Genomic DNA, 17,779 nt, shown 5'->3' with positions numbered 1-17,779 from the left:
TGGAGCACCGTGTCACACTGCTAGAAACACCCAAAAGTGACAGGAAGAAAATGGTATCCAGAAGTTGCCCTGGCCCGAGCCAATCTCCTGACATGAACCCCATCGAAAACCTCTGGGCCATACTCGACCGGCAAGTTAAGAAACAACCAAAAACCAACTTCGAAGAGCGATCTACTCCAAGTTTTGAAGCAAGAGTGGGCGAAAATCCCACAATCTAAAATTGACGAGATGGTACTCACGATGCCCCAAAGGATCAACGAACTCCACGAAGCGAAAGGAAGATCTACTAGATATTAATTAAATTATAAATATATCAATTCATGTGAATATGACTGAAAATTTTCATTTTTTCTGAAAAGGTGGTGTCTATTTACTTATGACCACACTGTGTATAATTAATCAATATGCATTTTGTCCTTTGCTAAATACTTAAAAATTAACTGCAGTATTGCAGCATAGTTAATAGTGTAAATTGCGGAGACGGGGTTTTCTTATTTTAATTTAGTATATACCGAAAATAGGTAATCAGAATCAATATTTTAAAAAAAATTACCATAAATTTGCAGTAATAGTGATAATATAATTTCATTCTTTTTCCAGTTTATTTGAAATTATGAATTGTCCAAAATATTTAAACGCCTATACTTAACTAGATAAATAAGGAAGGGCAATGTGATTGTTGTTTTTTAAATAATGTTGTTGGTTTTGTTATCAAATAGTCTGTAGTTGTGTTTACTATTTTAGAAATTATTAGAGTAATAATTAGCTTTTCATAATTTTATCGATAATACCTAGGGGTCGCCACTAAGCAGAGCTGACCTTCGATCCGTTAATATAAACTTGTGTGATATGTGCGTTATCCTATCGGCGAAGGTTCCAAGCAGCGAAGACCCTACGCTAGCCGACAAAGAAGCCATTTTAGCATCGCTAAATATCAAAGCTATGACGTTTGATGATACAATAGGTGTTTTAACCAACCGTAAGTAGTTGTAGGTAGGGGATGGAAGGGGGAGTTTGGAAATTTCTTATTCAGCGTAATTTTCTGAACTAGGAAAAGGAGGGCATGAATAATAAAATATAGAAAATGCAGAAATATAATTGTATTTCCGGGTCTTTTATTTAAAAACATTCCCGAAAGACAGTTCTAAACTTCATAGTGGCTTATATTGTTCTAGTTGTTAGTTACCATTTTAGTTAATAGTTATTTGTGTCTATATTTTCCCCATTAATACTTGGTTTTGAAGCTTCTGGAAATAATAAGAGTTCTTGGATCATTCATATATTTTAAAATTAGTTAGTTTTACGTGTCATGATGAAACATGAGTATATAAGTACCTTAAATCCAATGAACGCACTGCTGGTGAGCAGCAACAAGAAGGCAGTTCATTTGAAGATTATCACCAGACAACGTTGTTTAATTTCTTTTCTGTTCTGATCAACCTAACTATTTCTAACGACCGGTTTCATTTATTACTGTGGCTCATAACTCAGAAATTTTATCTCGCCATTTTCAGCTGCAATATGTTGTTCTTTTTTGTTTTAATAAGCCTACTTCGCAACAGAATTTGGGATTATATGTATGTACTACAATTTTATTTTTCTTTATTATCAGAGGTAAAATTGAAAAAATAATTTGTGACGTAGAGGTCTTATGCTTTCTTTGATTGGCCGTACCAAATAATTTGGGATTACTTATCAAATGCATTTTTAGAAATTTTTATTCTATAAAATGTATATTCTTAAATTTAACAAAAAACAATTTGTATGCTTTTGAATATATATATATATGTATATAAGTGCCAATGAACTACTGCTTACAATGATTCAATCGTTAAGTTTTTAAGTTACTAATTAGTCTTACTAACCCTAGGCAATACACAAATTTTATGCTATAAACTTGTTTATGAGTTGTTGTTTTTTACTTTAAATGTACGTTATTAACAGATTCAAGCAATCAAGAGGGATTTCCCCCACTTGGAAGTCCTGTGGCACTACAAAGACGAGGATCTGTTTATGGAACCAATGTTCCTCTCATCACAGAGTTAGGTAACTACTGGCAGCTATTTCATCACGCGGTCCACGTTTCATTAGAGCGTCTTGTCAAGCCTAGATCTTTATTACACGTTATTGTAAAAGTAGAAACAACTTTTATATTTACATAGCTGTAAGATTAATAAGCCTTATTATTTTGTTCGCATTACCAAAAATTAAATTTTCTTTTTCTCAGGTCAATATTTTTAGATTCTAGATTGGTTACCTACGTATTAAGTAATTGTTAGTTAGATTTTTTTAAAGCTTTGTACTGTTAGTTACGGTTTGTGTTTTAGTGGAACTCTCCAGAAGAAGCTGTAAAACGAAACATTGCATGTCTGATTAAAGAAAAATAAATTTGATTTCTAGTATTAAATGGATTTTACATATTGTAACTTCTTTCTTCGAACGATAATTCTAATATTTGGCATCTGGACAACAATTATACACTATATTTATACACTAAATTCAGTTTTAATAATTATTATTATTCTTATCTTAAAAAAAGATTCCAATGTTCCATTTCTAAGCACGAAATCATCACATTTTGCAAACATTTTTAATTCATCAAACATTACACCAATTTCAGGTTCCTTGTCACTTAATTAGAGTTTACTTTTAACGTTCAGTTCTCTTTTATATACTGGATCGTGGTTGCAATAAATTGAAAATTCTTTAATCCTTTACACAGTAAGTCACGTTGTTATCTTCTAGATCATGATACCACCAAATCTAGAAATATTGAAACTAGCTAGCTATATTCAGTATTTCTTAGTAAGTATTTCATATTTCATAATACGGTAACACACACTCTGATCAAACTATATAGTACTAAAAATCGCCCAAATTTCTGTTATTCAGTAAACGATTCCAATGTCCAGTTTCTGGACCAAGATGACGATGATGACCCTGACACAGAACTCTACTTGACTCAACCCTTTGCTTGTGGGACTGCTTTTGCCGTTAGTGTGCTAGATTCTCTAATGAGCACAGTAAGTATACATGACTCTCCGGAAAATAATAAGTACTGCGAAATTTATCTTTCCATAGCTATTAATTCTAAATAAAGTAATATTGATAAAATCTTTTGAGGGGGGGGGGGAGACGAAATAGAAACAATAGTATAGGACTATATATTTTAGTTCCCTGTGTATCTAACACGGATAATAACTTCTTCTAGACGTATTTCAATGCTAATGCCTTGACACTGATACGCTCGCTGATCACTGGAGGAGCAACTCCCGAGCTAGAACTCATCCTGGCAGAGGGCGCTGGATTACGTGGCGGCTACTGCACTCAACAGACGATAATCAACAGAGATCGTTGTAGAGTTGGTCAAATTTCACTATATGATGGACCTTTGGCTCAGTTTGGGGTAGGTACATGTTTATAGTTAGATTTAGTAAGTTTTTCTTCTCAAATTAAGTTTCCATGTTTTCTTGAAAACATGATGACAAAGTGCACAGTCGTAGCATCTTTAAACATCTGTAACTAAAACTAAGTTTAAACGTTGTTTTATTTTTATTTTTTGTATGTAATTTCTTCTTTACTGAATGTTGAAAACTTAGAAGTAGCCTTATATCATGAAAACTGTGTGTCAAACAGCATGCCACCTCAAAACTTTAAATAAATATTCTGGAGTTTCAGTCAATGTCCAAATATTTATTACAATATTTTTCAATATAAAAATGTATAATTTTAGATCCCCTTTCCAGTGTCTCAGTGTCAACTTTGAGGGCTTTTAGCACTAAACTTTGGGATTCATGCCCTGCAGTAGGTATAACGCAGATAGCCCACTGTGCAGCTTGGCTTTTAAATAAAACAAACTAGCATACTCATAGATAATACTTTTAAAAGCCTATGTTTTAGAGGGGGACTGGCAACAATTAGAGAGATTGAGCCCCAAAAAGGAAGTGCCATAAATTGATGCCAGATCTATGTTTTAAAGGAGGACTGGCAACAAATAGAGAGAATGGTCCTCTAAAAGGAAGCGCTGTCTATTAACATTAGAAGTTCATTACGTTTGTCTTAAAGTCCTCATAACCCAGTTTATTTACTTTTTCTCTTCACAATGCAGCCAAAATGTGCAAAAGAGGATGATGTTGAGAGTTTTCAACATCATGCACACAAAAAACAACAACAACAATGTTTCAAAATAGGAAAACCACACTTCTCCAAAGACATATTTGTTATCTCAATGTCAATACCTGAAAGTATGTATAAAACCAACTCAGTATGTGGATCAGTCAGAAGAGCAAAGTTCAGCATATGTACGGATGAGCAACTATGTAATTTTGTTTGTTTTTGAACAAATGTCTTCCCATTCTAAGCATTTGTATGGATTTTGACGTACAAAAGATTACAGTAACCTGTGTTAAAATCTCCTGTTACAGTGAAAACGTTTATATCTATCATTCTTAACCCGCTGCTCAAACAAAAGTAATGGAAACTTTGTAAGATATGATTGAATACATCTACCTTCAAACTAGCAACAATTTATAGTAATTTTCGGAGGCCAGTCTCCATTGGTTAATTACAATTCTTCTTCATTCATAAAACATTAAATTGAGCTGTCCTTTACGAAGTGGCTTAACTTTAAGTCTGAGGACTTATAATGTTAAAAATCGGGTTTCTATACTGGTAGTGAATACAACAGCTTTGTTCTTAATATCAAACAAACAAAATCTCTTAAAAGTGCGACACCTGTCAATTTATAACATAAATAAAATAACACGTTTTCTTTGTTTGTCTGTTTCCTAATTTATTCACTTTATACTTTTTTCTTATTTTCTATGAATAATTTCAACACAATTACAGATACTAACTCTAAAAAAGGAAAACGTTAATCCGTTTCGGTATGCAAAATTGGACACAAATTAATAGAGAAACAGGGTTAAAACTTCTTTTTTTTAAATTAAAGCTTGCTCCCCAGTAGCAAAGCGGTATGTCTGCGGAATTACAACGCTAGAATCCGGGTTTCGATACCCGTGGTGGGCAGAGCACAGATAGCCCATCGTGTAGCTTTGTGCTTACTTACAAACAAACAAATTAAAGCTTAGGAAACTTCAAGTTTTCATACTTTCTTTAAACCTTATTTTAATAGGCTTAGACACAACTGAACATTTGCTGTAACTCTGAGCATACAATTTTCAAAGGCCTGGCATGGCCAGGTGGATAAGGCGCTCGACTCACAATCTGAGGGTCGCGGGTTCGAATCCGCTTACCACCAAACATGCTCGCCCTTTCAGCCGTGGGGGCGTTATAACGTGACGGTCAATCCCACTGTTCGTTGGTAAAAGGGAAGGCAGCTAGTCATCACCACCCACCGCCAACTCTTGGGCTACTCTTAGGGACGGCTAGCGCAGATAGCCCTCGTGTAGCTTTGCGCGAAATTAAAAAAAACAAAAAACAAACATTCTAAAAGAAATAATTTTTAAGAGGGTAAGTGTATAGGCCTAGAACGTAGTGAAAGTAAATAGTTGTTATTACAGATATTTCAGAGGGTGAGCGAAGTGGAGCTGGGGTGGTTATAGATATAGAATGTAGGTGTTTAGTCAAATGTTTAATAACAGATGTTTCATGTAGAATGGCCAATATATTTTTACAACCGCTAAACCTATGTATACTGCTGTTTAGGTTAACAATAAAAACATCTTCTAAACAGGCTCTTGGAAAAAGAGCCAAAAATCAGTCCTTCTGTACATAGTTAACCCCTCAGTATTCTTACCACAGCTGGCTAGTTAGACAGTTAGTATTCACGCACAATTGACTTAACACCTGGTTTCTCGGTTTATGCTTACAGTTAAAGCTGTCTGTTCAAACTTTTAAACTATTACCACGAAGAGTTAGTGTTTTGTTTCGTTCTCGAAAGAGCCAGCGAGGTAACGTAAATTCGATTAAACATAAATATATTTAAATTATTCGATATATATGAAGACATTTCGTGGCTTTTTCAACCTTCACGTAAAATAGTAGTGTTATCATCAAATGTCCCATAGGTTTTCCTTTGCCTGACAGCACTCAGAGCTTAAAATAGTATTTACAACATTGTGGCGTATTATTAGTTTTTTGGCTTCAAAATACTGTGTATGGCATAGCTGCGTGTGATATCAATATTCTGTGCATTATTCTTGTGATTTTCTCATTCTTTGATATATATATATATTTACATGCAGTTAAATTTTTATACAGTGTTTGCCAACAGGTGTCATAGTTGTAGTATTTTTGTTTAGAACATATCTCCAGTTTTCTTGAAAAATAACAAGTTTAATACAAAACGTTAAAATATTTCTACAAAATAAATCAAACCTGCATAAGTGTGTCGGTTATGTCTGAAAATGATATTTCAGAAGCTGGAAAAGTACTTTAGAAGTAATTTTGTTAGTTACACTACTTTTCGTAGACTTGTCAACGGTTATGACTCTAGGTCATCGAATAAACTTTAAATTATGCGATTATGACTCTAGGAAATCGTATAAACTTTAAGTTATGTGCACACAAGAAACCTAACCCTAAAAAAGCTTAGTGAGATAAATATTGTTTTTACTCCCAGAAGATGTGGAAATCTCGGAAGAGAGATCTCTTCAATTTACTATAAAGCATTGTTACACGTCTTTCATACTTCTTCGATATATTATAAGTTGTTTTTAATAGGCCTGTGAGCAATCTATCAATGTCCAGTGAAACCAACTGAAAGCCATCTATAAAATAATCTAATAATCGTTCTATATCAAGCACATTCTTAAGCCTCATCTCTGTGTCGTAGAAAAAAGTTTCATAAATCTAACAGGAAGGCTAGATAGCCTTTTACGCTCTTCCTATACAATACAAAAAACGTGTGCGGTGTCCGTGTAAAAAAACAAGCTGCAACATGTTTAACGTAATATTTTATCAGAATTATACACACAGGAAATATCCACAAAGAAACGAATATATGTAAGGTAACGTCAGAATTTAGGAGCTTTAGTTTTTAACTGTTTTTCCTTGCTCCATTTGCTTTTTATGTTAAACTCATAAGATCATAGATAATAGTGATATCGGCCAGCTTGGAATTCATAAATCTGAGACTTATTGACAGTACACCATTCACTATAAAAACAATGACATTATCGACAATTACTCTTTTATAATCTCAACGATTTTTTTCTTCTCTTTCACTTGATATTGATATTTTCATAACAGCAATCGTAACGCAACTAAGTTAACCAATTTTGAATATTATTATGTACGTACTTATTGTCTTTTATTATCAGCAGCGTCTATGCATTATTATAAAGTTTTATTAATGGCTTCCTTAATACACTAAATCCCTTAACAACAGGGACCGTTAATTTCCCTATCTACTTCACCAGGATTGTGCTAACCCATATAACATATTTTTTTGGTTTTTGATTATTTTGATTTGTTATTCAGTTTTTAAATTCCTTGTACCGAACAAATATTAATACAAAAAGTTTTGTCTGATTGAATATTAGAATTTGACCGTCATTTTCCTAGCGTACCCACGAACCCAAATTGCGGCAATAGGTTGCGAACCATGAATCCTCGGATCCACAATCTGGACACATTAACCACAGGCTACGCCTGGCCCACTTACTAAACAAATAGTGGGAAAACAAACATATCTTAAAAACCTTAGCTTTCACATCTCTTGAAACTATCCTCTTTAAATAATGTAAATATTTCCGCTCCCTTGAAGGTAGCCCCCTCTCCCGTGGCTCAGCGGCTGGTCTGAAGGTTTATAGTGCTAATAATCGGGTTTCGATACCCATGTTGGGTACAGCACAGACAGCCCATTGTGCTTACCAAAGAAACTTTGGAGATATTTACAACTTAAATTGTACCTGTTTCTAGTATTCTAAAAAGAATGAACATTGTGAGATTTCTCTGCAGTAGGAATCTATTCCTACGTATTATTCCCTCGGTGGCTTAGTGGTAAGCTTTAGGGCTTATATCTCTAAAATTCGGGGTTTGATATCTGCGACGAATACTATTTAGATACTTCATTGTATATCTTTTTATTTAAATACATAATAAACTTTATATATTAATGTATGAAAACATAAATAAATGTTAAATTATTTTCTGTATACAATATTTCAAATACTTGACAGTCATATGTTTTTATTATTATTCAGTCCCCTTAACGCACACGTTCAGAATGTCATAATTATTTGTTTTATTCAACCATTAAGTTTGCATCATTAATTGGAAACGATAAAAGAGGCAAGTGACTGGTGCCTAACCTCAACTCTGAAAATGTCAATATAAATAACCTTTTATGATGCAACTTGCTAGTTCTTATAATGTCAAAAAGATTGAATTAATTATATCCCGTTACCAAAATACGTGATGAAGAACTATGCAGAATTACCATTTCTAAGAACTTGTGAATGAAAACGAAGAAAAATATACATTAAGTTACCAACCACACTATATCTGCCATACCTAGTACTGACGAAACCTTTAGCCCAATACCAGAGTTTATCAGATTAGTTAAAATACGACAAGCATAGCAGTGGTCGAGGCGCTATTTATATCATAGGTGTAAACACGTAAAAGTCTACGATATGATATACATATATATATATATATATATAAAGCTTCCCTAAGTTTTGCAAAAAGTTATTCCAACATGTTTAGATGCAAACACTACCAATTCAAACCTTCAGTTGTCAACAGTATAACTTTAAAATTATGACAGAGTCCATAAATCCATATGAAATTGCATGGATTTTTTTAAACACAATTTTCTAAAATATTTATGCGCCAAATTTCTTGCAAGTTACGACTTTGTTGGTTATAGATTCTGTAATTAAATGAGCCATAAAAACAAATGTAAACTGAAATACCACCAATAATGCAATTAATTAATAGTGGGATCTCTTATATATTTTACACAGAAAATGAGTAACTTCACAATTTTTCTATTTTACTGAGTGTTTTACTAAGTTATTCAATATAATGTAGTATGTGGGCCTCACTGGTAATGAACAGTATAAAAACAAACCGGTAATTTGGGCGTTAGCATATATCATATGTAGAAAAAGATTTGACGAAACAAAAGAATTAAACGCAGAAGAATAACAGTACAAATGTTTCTAAAGATGTAAAGAAAATGCCCTTTTGAAAATTACCAGTATTTTTCTCTCCTAGGAATAAGAGAGAATTTCTGTTGGGTGCTGTTTTCACACAACATATGGATATTACTCTTCTGTTTTCACACAACATATGGATATTACTCTTCTGTTTTCACACAGCATATGGATATTACTCTTCATATTCCATTTTTATATTGCACACCTATTGATATACATATATTTAGAACATTATGCAACTGTTGTTGAATATTTACAGATAGAATACAGAATACGTTGCTTCAGATTTCATTAAAGATTTTTCGTGTTTTTTTAACAAATACACAAAACGCAAGTACCGACTAATTTAAATTCTAATAACATTGACTTTACTTAACGTTATATATGGCGTAGACGACATTTAAAAAAACTTTCAACAGAATTCAATTAGTAAGTCCTAGATGTTCACAGAGCCAAATTAAACATGTTTAAATTGACTGATAAAATTCAAGGATGTAAGTGAGTTGGTTCTGAATGTCGCGCAAAGCTCCACGAGGGCTATCTGCGCTCACTGTCCCTAATTTATCAGTAATAGACTACAGGAAAGGCAACTAGTCATCACCACCCACCGTCAACTCTTGGGCTACTTTTTTTTTATCAACGAATAGTGGGATTGACTTCCACATTATAATGCCCTCATTGCTGAGAGGGCAACATGTTCGGAATTCGAACCTGCTACCGACAGATTGCGAGCCAAGCGCCCTAACCACCAGGCCACGTCAGGCCTATAAGTCGGAATGGTAATAAGTGTGCACGCAGATTAACTAATTTTGGGAAATTCTGTGAGGTGTTGTTGTGCGTGCTTTTGGTTGAAAGACACAAGAGGAAGAAGAAGCTGTCTTCCTAAAAATAAAATTATCAATAACTTTTGATCAAAGCAAGCTACCTACAAAGATCAGAGCTCAAAATAATAACCCAGTGAATAATGAAGCTAATTTACCAGTTTAACTACGAGTATGCAATCATGATGTCAGAAAAACACGTAGCTTCAAGAAGTATGATTATAAAAATCCTATAATCCGAGCGCTTTTGAATGGTTGACCTTTCTTCTTCAGGGGCGAATTGGGAATGGTGGTGTGACTGAATAAATGACATATAAAGGAAGTTGAGTGACGTCATGAAGGTCACCTGGACTTCCAGAAAGTATTTTTTGAATATTTCTCAATCTACTGTTGTAAGTGTACCTCATTTCCGGTGCAACACAGCCGGAAACTAGAACGTCAGGTAAAAATGTGTTTCAGTTGTTTTGCTTTAAAAAAGTATCTCGGTGGATCCTGCAGTGGAGATATATGTTTTATAGCTCCTGTGTTACAATAGTATCTGTTACTTGAATCTGAAATAAGAAGGAACTATTGTGAGTAGTGACAATCTAGTTTCAATTTATTATATTCAAGAAAAAGAAGAAAAAGTTAGTTTAAGATAGTTAAACAATAAACTTTGGCTAGGCCAAAGTCTATTGTAACTAAGTTAACCCTAATTGCTTTTACGATTAACTTTGAAGTTAATTATGACAGATATTGAAAAACAAGCAAGAGGTGTTAAAATAAGACAAGGAAAGGGAAACAGAAATAAGAAAATTGACAAAGAAGATGAAATGGAATTTGAAGAAAAGAAGAGTACAACATCTGATCTTGAAACTAACATTGACACGGGAGATGAATGTTGGACTTCATTTAAGAAAAAACTAAAACCTATACGATAAACAATTAAGCAAAGGAAATCTGAAGAAATTAACGAGAGCAAAATAGAAAAAAGAAGACAAAATATAAATCAAAATCTATCTCCAATAATAGTAGAAAATGTATCCAACGAAGTTAACGATATTAAAGTGGCTAAATAAATGAATTTCTTTTTCCAGGTTTAAAAGATTAAAAAATGGCGATATTTTTATCAGGACAAATAATGAAAAACTAAAGCCGAATTGTTAGAAAAATGGCCAAATGAAATTATTTTGCTAAATCCAAAATTACAGTAAGATTACCTTATAGAATGCAGGGACAAAAATAATAGTTGTTAAGGGTGTGAACTATACGATAACGCCCGAAGACATTATGCAGGGACTAAAAAGTCAAGGTGTAGAAAGTAATAAAGTAGAAAGAATAATAAGTAAAAGAACAGGCGAGGTAACAACAGCAGTAAAAGTCTTTTTTTTTAACAAACGTGAAAAATGTAAGTAATTTAATTGAAAATGGTTTACATATTGAGTATTTACATTTTAAAATTAAAGAATATAAGGCTTCTCTACCTATAATACAATACTTCAAGTGCCAAATATTCGAACACAAAGCATGAAACTGCCTTAAATACCGATACATGTGTAAGGTGTGCTGGTAGCCATGAACTGAAAGAATGTAATGAAGAAAGAAACAAAGAAACTAAATGTGCATATTGTGGAGAGGATCATGATGCAAGGTCTAAGCTGTGTAAAACATATGAAGAAGAATAAATAAAACATAAAAATACCCTAGAACTTTTGCTTTGGCTACTAAAGAGAATTCAAAACAAGCTGTAAATCAAATAATGTTACATAAGACTATAAGTGGCCTAAAATATAAGATTTTAATCGATATAACATTGATTTTAGCTGATTTATGAATTAAAATTAAAGGCTCTAAAACTACAAGAGTGATATTGTTAAATATGTATGTGATACAATACAAAACCTTGTCGAGTTAAATTTGGATCCAAAATGTATTTATGAAAAGGTTGTCACAACATCAAAAATAAATAATCAGGATTGTATTGTATCTATAAATATTCAAGATGACTTGTATTTTTATTATTGAAAATAATAATCATATTGTATGTATTTCTTAAACTAGGCTGGAAAAAGAAAAGTTTTTAAACCTAATGGTTTTACAATTTATAGCAAAGATAGAAAAGCGTGAGAGCATAATTTAAGGTAGGTAACTTCAGTTAGACAAAATAAATCTAAATTTATAACAGAAATAAATTCGTCTGAAAATGAAGTTTGGGCAGTATATATTTGGATAAATTGTATGAGGATAACTATAGCAAATATATATATGCCCAAATAAACGTCCTGATAGGAATTTATTTCAGAAATTAATAGATTATAACACAAATTTAATAATTGCAGGAAATTTAAATAGTAAAAATATAGCTTGGGGCTGTAAAAAGACTAATGTTAACGGGAATTATTTAATAGATATATTAGATAATTTATATTTAATTTTACTTAATGATGAAACATATACTCACACAAGTAATATAACGGGGGAATCAGATATATTAGATTACATTATTACTACTAAGAAATGTTATAAACATACTGAGCAATTGTATATTGAGGAAGATGTAAATAGTGATCATTTACCGATAAGAATTTATATTAATGTATATAAAAAATAAAAGGATTTAAATGAAAACAAAAAATTGAAATACGATTTTAAAAAAGTAGATTGCGATAAATTTTATAGTATTTTAATTGAAAACTTAAAGGATTATCCTTTTCATATCGCTAATAGTAGTAAAGAAATAGATCAATATGTCCATGTTATAAATTCTAGTTTTAATAATGCTATTGAAAGTATCCCGAAATATACCCCTAAGAACCATACAAAGAGATTAAATATGCCATTAAAGTTAAAAGAAAGTTAAGGAAACAATATATGGAAAAAAGTAGCTATTTTAAAAAACTAAGTTTTGGAAAAAATTTAAAAACTTAATAAATTAAGGTAAAAAATAAGTATATATATAATTATCTAAATCTCAATTTCAATAATATAGTAGTCAAATCTGATGAAGATAAAGGAAAAAAAAAGATTATGTATTATGTCTGTCTTTAGAAGTTGATCTGCTTAACATTTCTTTTTCAGTCAATCTCCATGTATCACCTTTATTTTACTTTAACAACACTTAAGTATCGTTTTTCTTGACCATTTTTGAAGCAAAACATCTGTAACACCTTTCAACATAACGCTCTAGTTTCCGGCCGTGTTGCACGGGAAATATGATATACTTACAATAGTACATTGAATTCTGGTTAAGAAGTTAGCACACCGGATCACATACGAAAGTTGTAATGCTTTTCAAACGAGACCCAAAACTCGAGCGCTTTCGAATAGTTCACTGTTCTTTATGAGGAGAATAAAGGGTTATATTTAATGAGTGTAATGAAATATATAGGCACGGATGTCGACGTTACGTAAACCAGATGTTCAATATGACTTAGCCTTCACAACTAGCCAATCATAACCTAAAGTTGTTGGTGTCAGGTTTAGTTTGTGCCAAAGAGGTGTGTATAAAAATTGGTTAACATTTCGTATAACTATTATCGTTTTTTAAAGCTTTTTTTTTAAGAGAACAAAGGAGAGAAGCAGAGTGAGAGGACATTGTGCCAAATTAGTTCTTAAACCGATAACTCGACTCACACTAATTTAGTGGAGAAGTAAGAAAACGTCCATTTCCAGTCCAGACCCGGAACTAAAACTCCTATCCGCCGAGGACTCACCAACTCCGGTTACCCCGCCACGAATGGGTACCAGTAAGCCCTTGTCCAATGCCGAACAACTCGCCATGATACAGAGCTGCATCGAACTGGCCTCCAGCAGTTCAAGTCATGTATCGCCAAATAACTCGCCCAGCACCACGAAATCCATCAAAAGATCCACGCCAACAAACCAAGTAGCCAGCTCACCAACAAGCAGGCAACCTACTGAACTTCAAACATCAACTAGCCAGCAAACTAAACCTCCTCCAGCGATTGTCATGGAAGGCATTCCTGCCAACTTAAGATGTCCGAAAATCGCCTGCGAACTTAGCAGACTTTTCTCAAAGATTTGCTTTACGAACGTCCGAAAATTAGCCAAAGGAGGAGTCGTAATTAAAACTAACACCCCTGAAGAATACGCCAAGCTCCTGAAACCAGGGGACCCCTCAGCTTTCTGGAATGCCAAACTAAAGGTCCACGTCTCTGGAGACCACCAACCAGAAACTTCGCACGCCATCGTTATTAGAAGCTTCCCACTGGACATAACTACAGAGGAAATACTTCAAGAACTAAAATCCCAAGACATTTCAGCCACCAAAGCTGAAAGGATAAAATCTGTAACGACCGGCCAAGAAATCCCCTAGTACGAGCCAGCCTGACCGACGAAAACCACGCAACATACCTTATCAAGAAAGGTGCCAGCCTGTGGTATATCCATCACTCAGTTGAGCCAGCAAGACCCCAGACTACCAACCATTCTACAATGTTTTCACTACCAGGAGTTCGGCCATACCTGTTCCGTTTGCACGTCCAGAGTCAAGTGTGTTCAGTACGCTGAACAACATCCAGTAGCTGAATGCCCTAGACAGCGAGACGAAGCCACATGCACCAACTGCGGAGGACCGCACACCGCCAACGGTGCTCCTAGGTCAAGGTAAAATGCTTAAGTTTTTGCACATTAACATTCAAGGTGGTTTAAACAATAAAGAATACAAGCTATTTAACCTTAACCAAAATTTAAATGCTGATATAACAGCAATTAATGAAAACTTTTTATCACCTAATAGTAATTTCTCCTTCCCTAACTACAACGTCAAAACTATAGCTAAATCACAGAATACTCAAGGGCTAGTGTTACTTGTTAACAAATATTTTAAAGTCTCATTTCAGAATCTAAACATAAACTCAAACAATGAATGCATCTTATGTAACATTCATACTCCCCATCATACAACAATCGCACTACTTGCCACTTACATATCACCCAGCAAAAAACCTGATATCCACCTTCTTCAAACCGTAATTAATCAAAACATGCACGCAATTATTCTAGGTGACCTCAACTCTAAACATCCCGAATTCAACTTCCGAAAAACAAACCGTAATGGTAACATTCTTCACGATTTCATTGATAACAACGATCTATTTGTCATCAATGATAACACTCCAACTCACACACACGCCACAACGGATCACAAGACGTTCTCGGTCTGACAATCATCTCACAGTCGCTAATCCCACATACAAACAACTTTAAAGTATTAGAACACCTCGGCGGTGATCAAAACCCATCTCATTCACCATAAATATCAACCCCCACAACACAACACCAACCTCACGTCCCAAAGTACTTGACTTCACTAAATCAAACTGGAACCACGTAAAACTAATCACGGATTCACTTCTACCCGACATTAAATTTAACATCAGTCAACTGCTCACAAGACATCGATACTTACGCTTCAGAAATTACAAATGCTGTCATCAAAGCAATCGATAACACCATCCCAATCAGACAGATATATCTTAATATCAATCACTGGCAGCTAACTACAGAAATCCATAACCTAATAAAAACCAGACGGAGCCTGCGCAGAAAATTCATTCTAAAAAGAAACACAAGCATTAAAAATTTAATGAATAACACAAACAACAACATTAAAAAATTAATCGCAACTCGGCGCAAGGAAAATTGGCAAAGCTTCTGTCATTCAATAGACAAGATCCCGCAAAATTCTGGAAAAAATTCAAACTATTTGCAATGACAAAACTGATCAAACAAACCACATAATATAATAACACCACAGCGACCACAAACTTTTCAGCGAATATTATTCCACAACATTCACCACTCCCAAAACAAATACTTTCAATCGCAATCATTACATCAAGGTGAATAATTTCGTTCAAGATAAAGATGACAGGTTCACCCCTACTTTTCCAGTAAGCATCAACCTTAACAACCACACTTAGACAACAACATTACAAAACCTTTCACCAAAGCCGAAATTAAAATTCACATTAAGAAACTAAAAAATACTGCCTCCGGCGAGAACGGCATTAGAAACATAATTTTAAAAAACGCTTCCGATGCACTCATCACCCATATCACAGCATTATTTAATTTATCCGTAAAATCAGGATATTGCCCAACGACATGGAAATCTGCAGTCATTAGCATCATCCCCCAAAAAAGTAACGACCTTAGTAATCCAAGTAACTACAGACTAATAAGCTTGCTAAACAGTATAGGCAAATTAATGAAAACAATAATCACAACAAGGCTGTTTTTTCATCTCGAATTCAATAAGCTCCTCTCTGATACTCAAAACGCATCACGAAAACAGCGACAAACATTTGACCATTTAGCCAGATTAACAGAATCAATACATAAAGGGTTTAATTGTAACCAAGCAACAATCGGTGTTTTCCTGGATGTCAGGAAACTTTCGATTCCGTATGGCATAACGGCCTTTGATATTGTTACGCCTCCAGTCGTTACTTAATTTTCCGTAAATTCGTTCCGACGAAACTTTAGCGACACAAGTCCTTTCTTAAATAAAACTGGTTTATTCTTTCTGAATACAACTTTACCGATACACTTAATTTCAACAGTCGCTCTATAACAAACGCTAGAACGTCTCACGTGCTCGTGCTCGACAATACTCAGTTCAATTACACAATACCTCTGACTGCAGTTCAATTACTCATTCACTTACACAATGTTCCATTACGTTGTGACCATCTTATATATACCAGACTACCCCAATCTAGTAATCTCCCGACAATTCACGAAGGAACAGGATATTTCTAGAAAGACGTGGCGTGATACTAGTCACGTGACTTCGCTGACGCAACACTGCCCCTCCTTAGTATTGTTCGTCCCGAACAATAGCTACTTACAATAAACCAATAACAATTAACAATAACTTAATTAAATGTACAGAATTACAAACACAAAATTACAATTCAACAAAGTCTCTTAATTTTACGGGACGTATCTTCTTCTGTACTGGTCTCCGTCTCGTTGGCTTCTGCTTCACGTGGGGTTCATCTACTTCATCAGGAAATGTTCTATCGTCGATAACAGTCACATCAGTGGTAGCTTCACCGGTTCCCTTCTCAAAGCTGAGTAGACTTTCTTCTTCGACAGTGGCTTTTTCAGGTGACACGTCTTCAGCAGCATCATTTGTTCTGTTCTGCACTGTGTCCCAACTGAAATGTCCTGGACCGTGATCACGCCAAAGCCTGTTGGCATGCACCACTTCTGGCTTACCTAGCCGACCACATTTTACCTGGAAAGTCACGTCTGAGAGATGATCCACTATGTCATATGGGCTTTCCCATGGAGAAGACAACTTAGGAAATTTCCCTTTGGTTTTCCCATACCTTGTCTCCAGGAACAAAGCTGACTTCAGTAGATCTCTTATCATAAGTTAACTTCATCGAATCAGCAGACGTTTTCAAGCTTGAACGCACTTGATGGTGAATTTCATCCATCCTTTCCGATAACACTTTCACAAACTCTGACACATTCTCAGGCAACTCTTCATAAGGTGGGCATCCCTTATGCTTGGGTCCTCTTTTAGCACTACATGTACTGCATGTCCTGCACCATTCTTCCACATCTCGCCTCATACCTATCCAGTAAAATCTTTGTCGTAGGTGACTCAATGTCTTCCTAATTCCGAGATGTCCTCCAGTTAAATTATCATGGGATTGACGCAGCACAACTTCCCGTAACTTCCTCGGTATAACTGTTTGCCAAGTCGTCATATTCCCATCTGTAGTTTCCCATCTCCGAAAAAGAATACCATTTTCAAGCTTCAACTGGTCCCATTGTGCCCAATAGTGCTTTATCACGGGGCTCAGACTAGAC

General features: G+C 34.4%; 2 protein-coding genes across 2 annotated transcripts in view; one reads left to right on the top strand and one right to left on the bottom strand.

Moving 5' to 3' along the window:
• LOC106466423 (calcium-activated potassium channel slowpoke-like) overlaps window positions 1–3,766 on the top strand; it is a 20,239-nt gene extending 16,473 nt beyond the window's left edge. The window contains exons 2-6 of the mRNA XM_022394429.1: window positions 796–979; window positions 1,945–2,046; window positions 2,893–3,023; window positions 3,212–3,406; window positions 3,734–3,766. Coding sequence (XP_022250137.1) covers window positions 850–979; window positions 1,945–2,046; window positions 2,893–3,023; window positions 3,212–3,406; window positions 3,734–3,766 — 591 coding nt within the window. The 5' untranslated portion in view covers window positions 796–849. The remainder of the gene's footprint in view (window positions 1–795; window positions 980–1,944; window positions 2,047–2,892; window positions 3,024–3,211; window positions 3,407–3,733) is intronic.
• A 6,621-nt stretch (window positions 3,767–10,387) lies between these two features.
• LOC106466422 overlaps window positions 10,388–17,779 on the bottom strand; it is a 22,192-nt gene continuing 14,800 nt past the window's right edge. Inside the window, exon 2 of the mRNA XM_022394425.1 lies at window positions 10,388–10,500. Within this exon, the coding sequence (XP_022250133.1) occupies window positions 10,388–10,500 (113 nt within the window). The remainder of the gene's footprint in view (window positions 10,501–17,779) is intronic.

Source organism: Limulus polyphemus, unplaced genomic scaffold, assembly GCF_000517525.1.
Source record: "Limulus polyphemus unplaced genomic scaffold, Limulus_polyphemus-2.1.2 Scaffold2254, whole genome shotgun sequence".
Lineage (NCBI taxonomy): Eukaryota > Metazoa > Arthropoda > Merostomata > Xiphosura > Limulidae > Limulus > Limulus polyphemus.
Note: the sequence above shows the minus strand (reverse complement) of the source record. Positions and strands in the feature narration are given on the sequence as shown.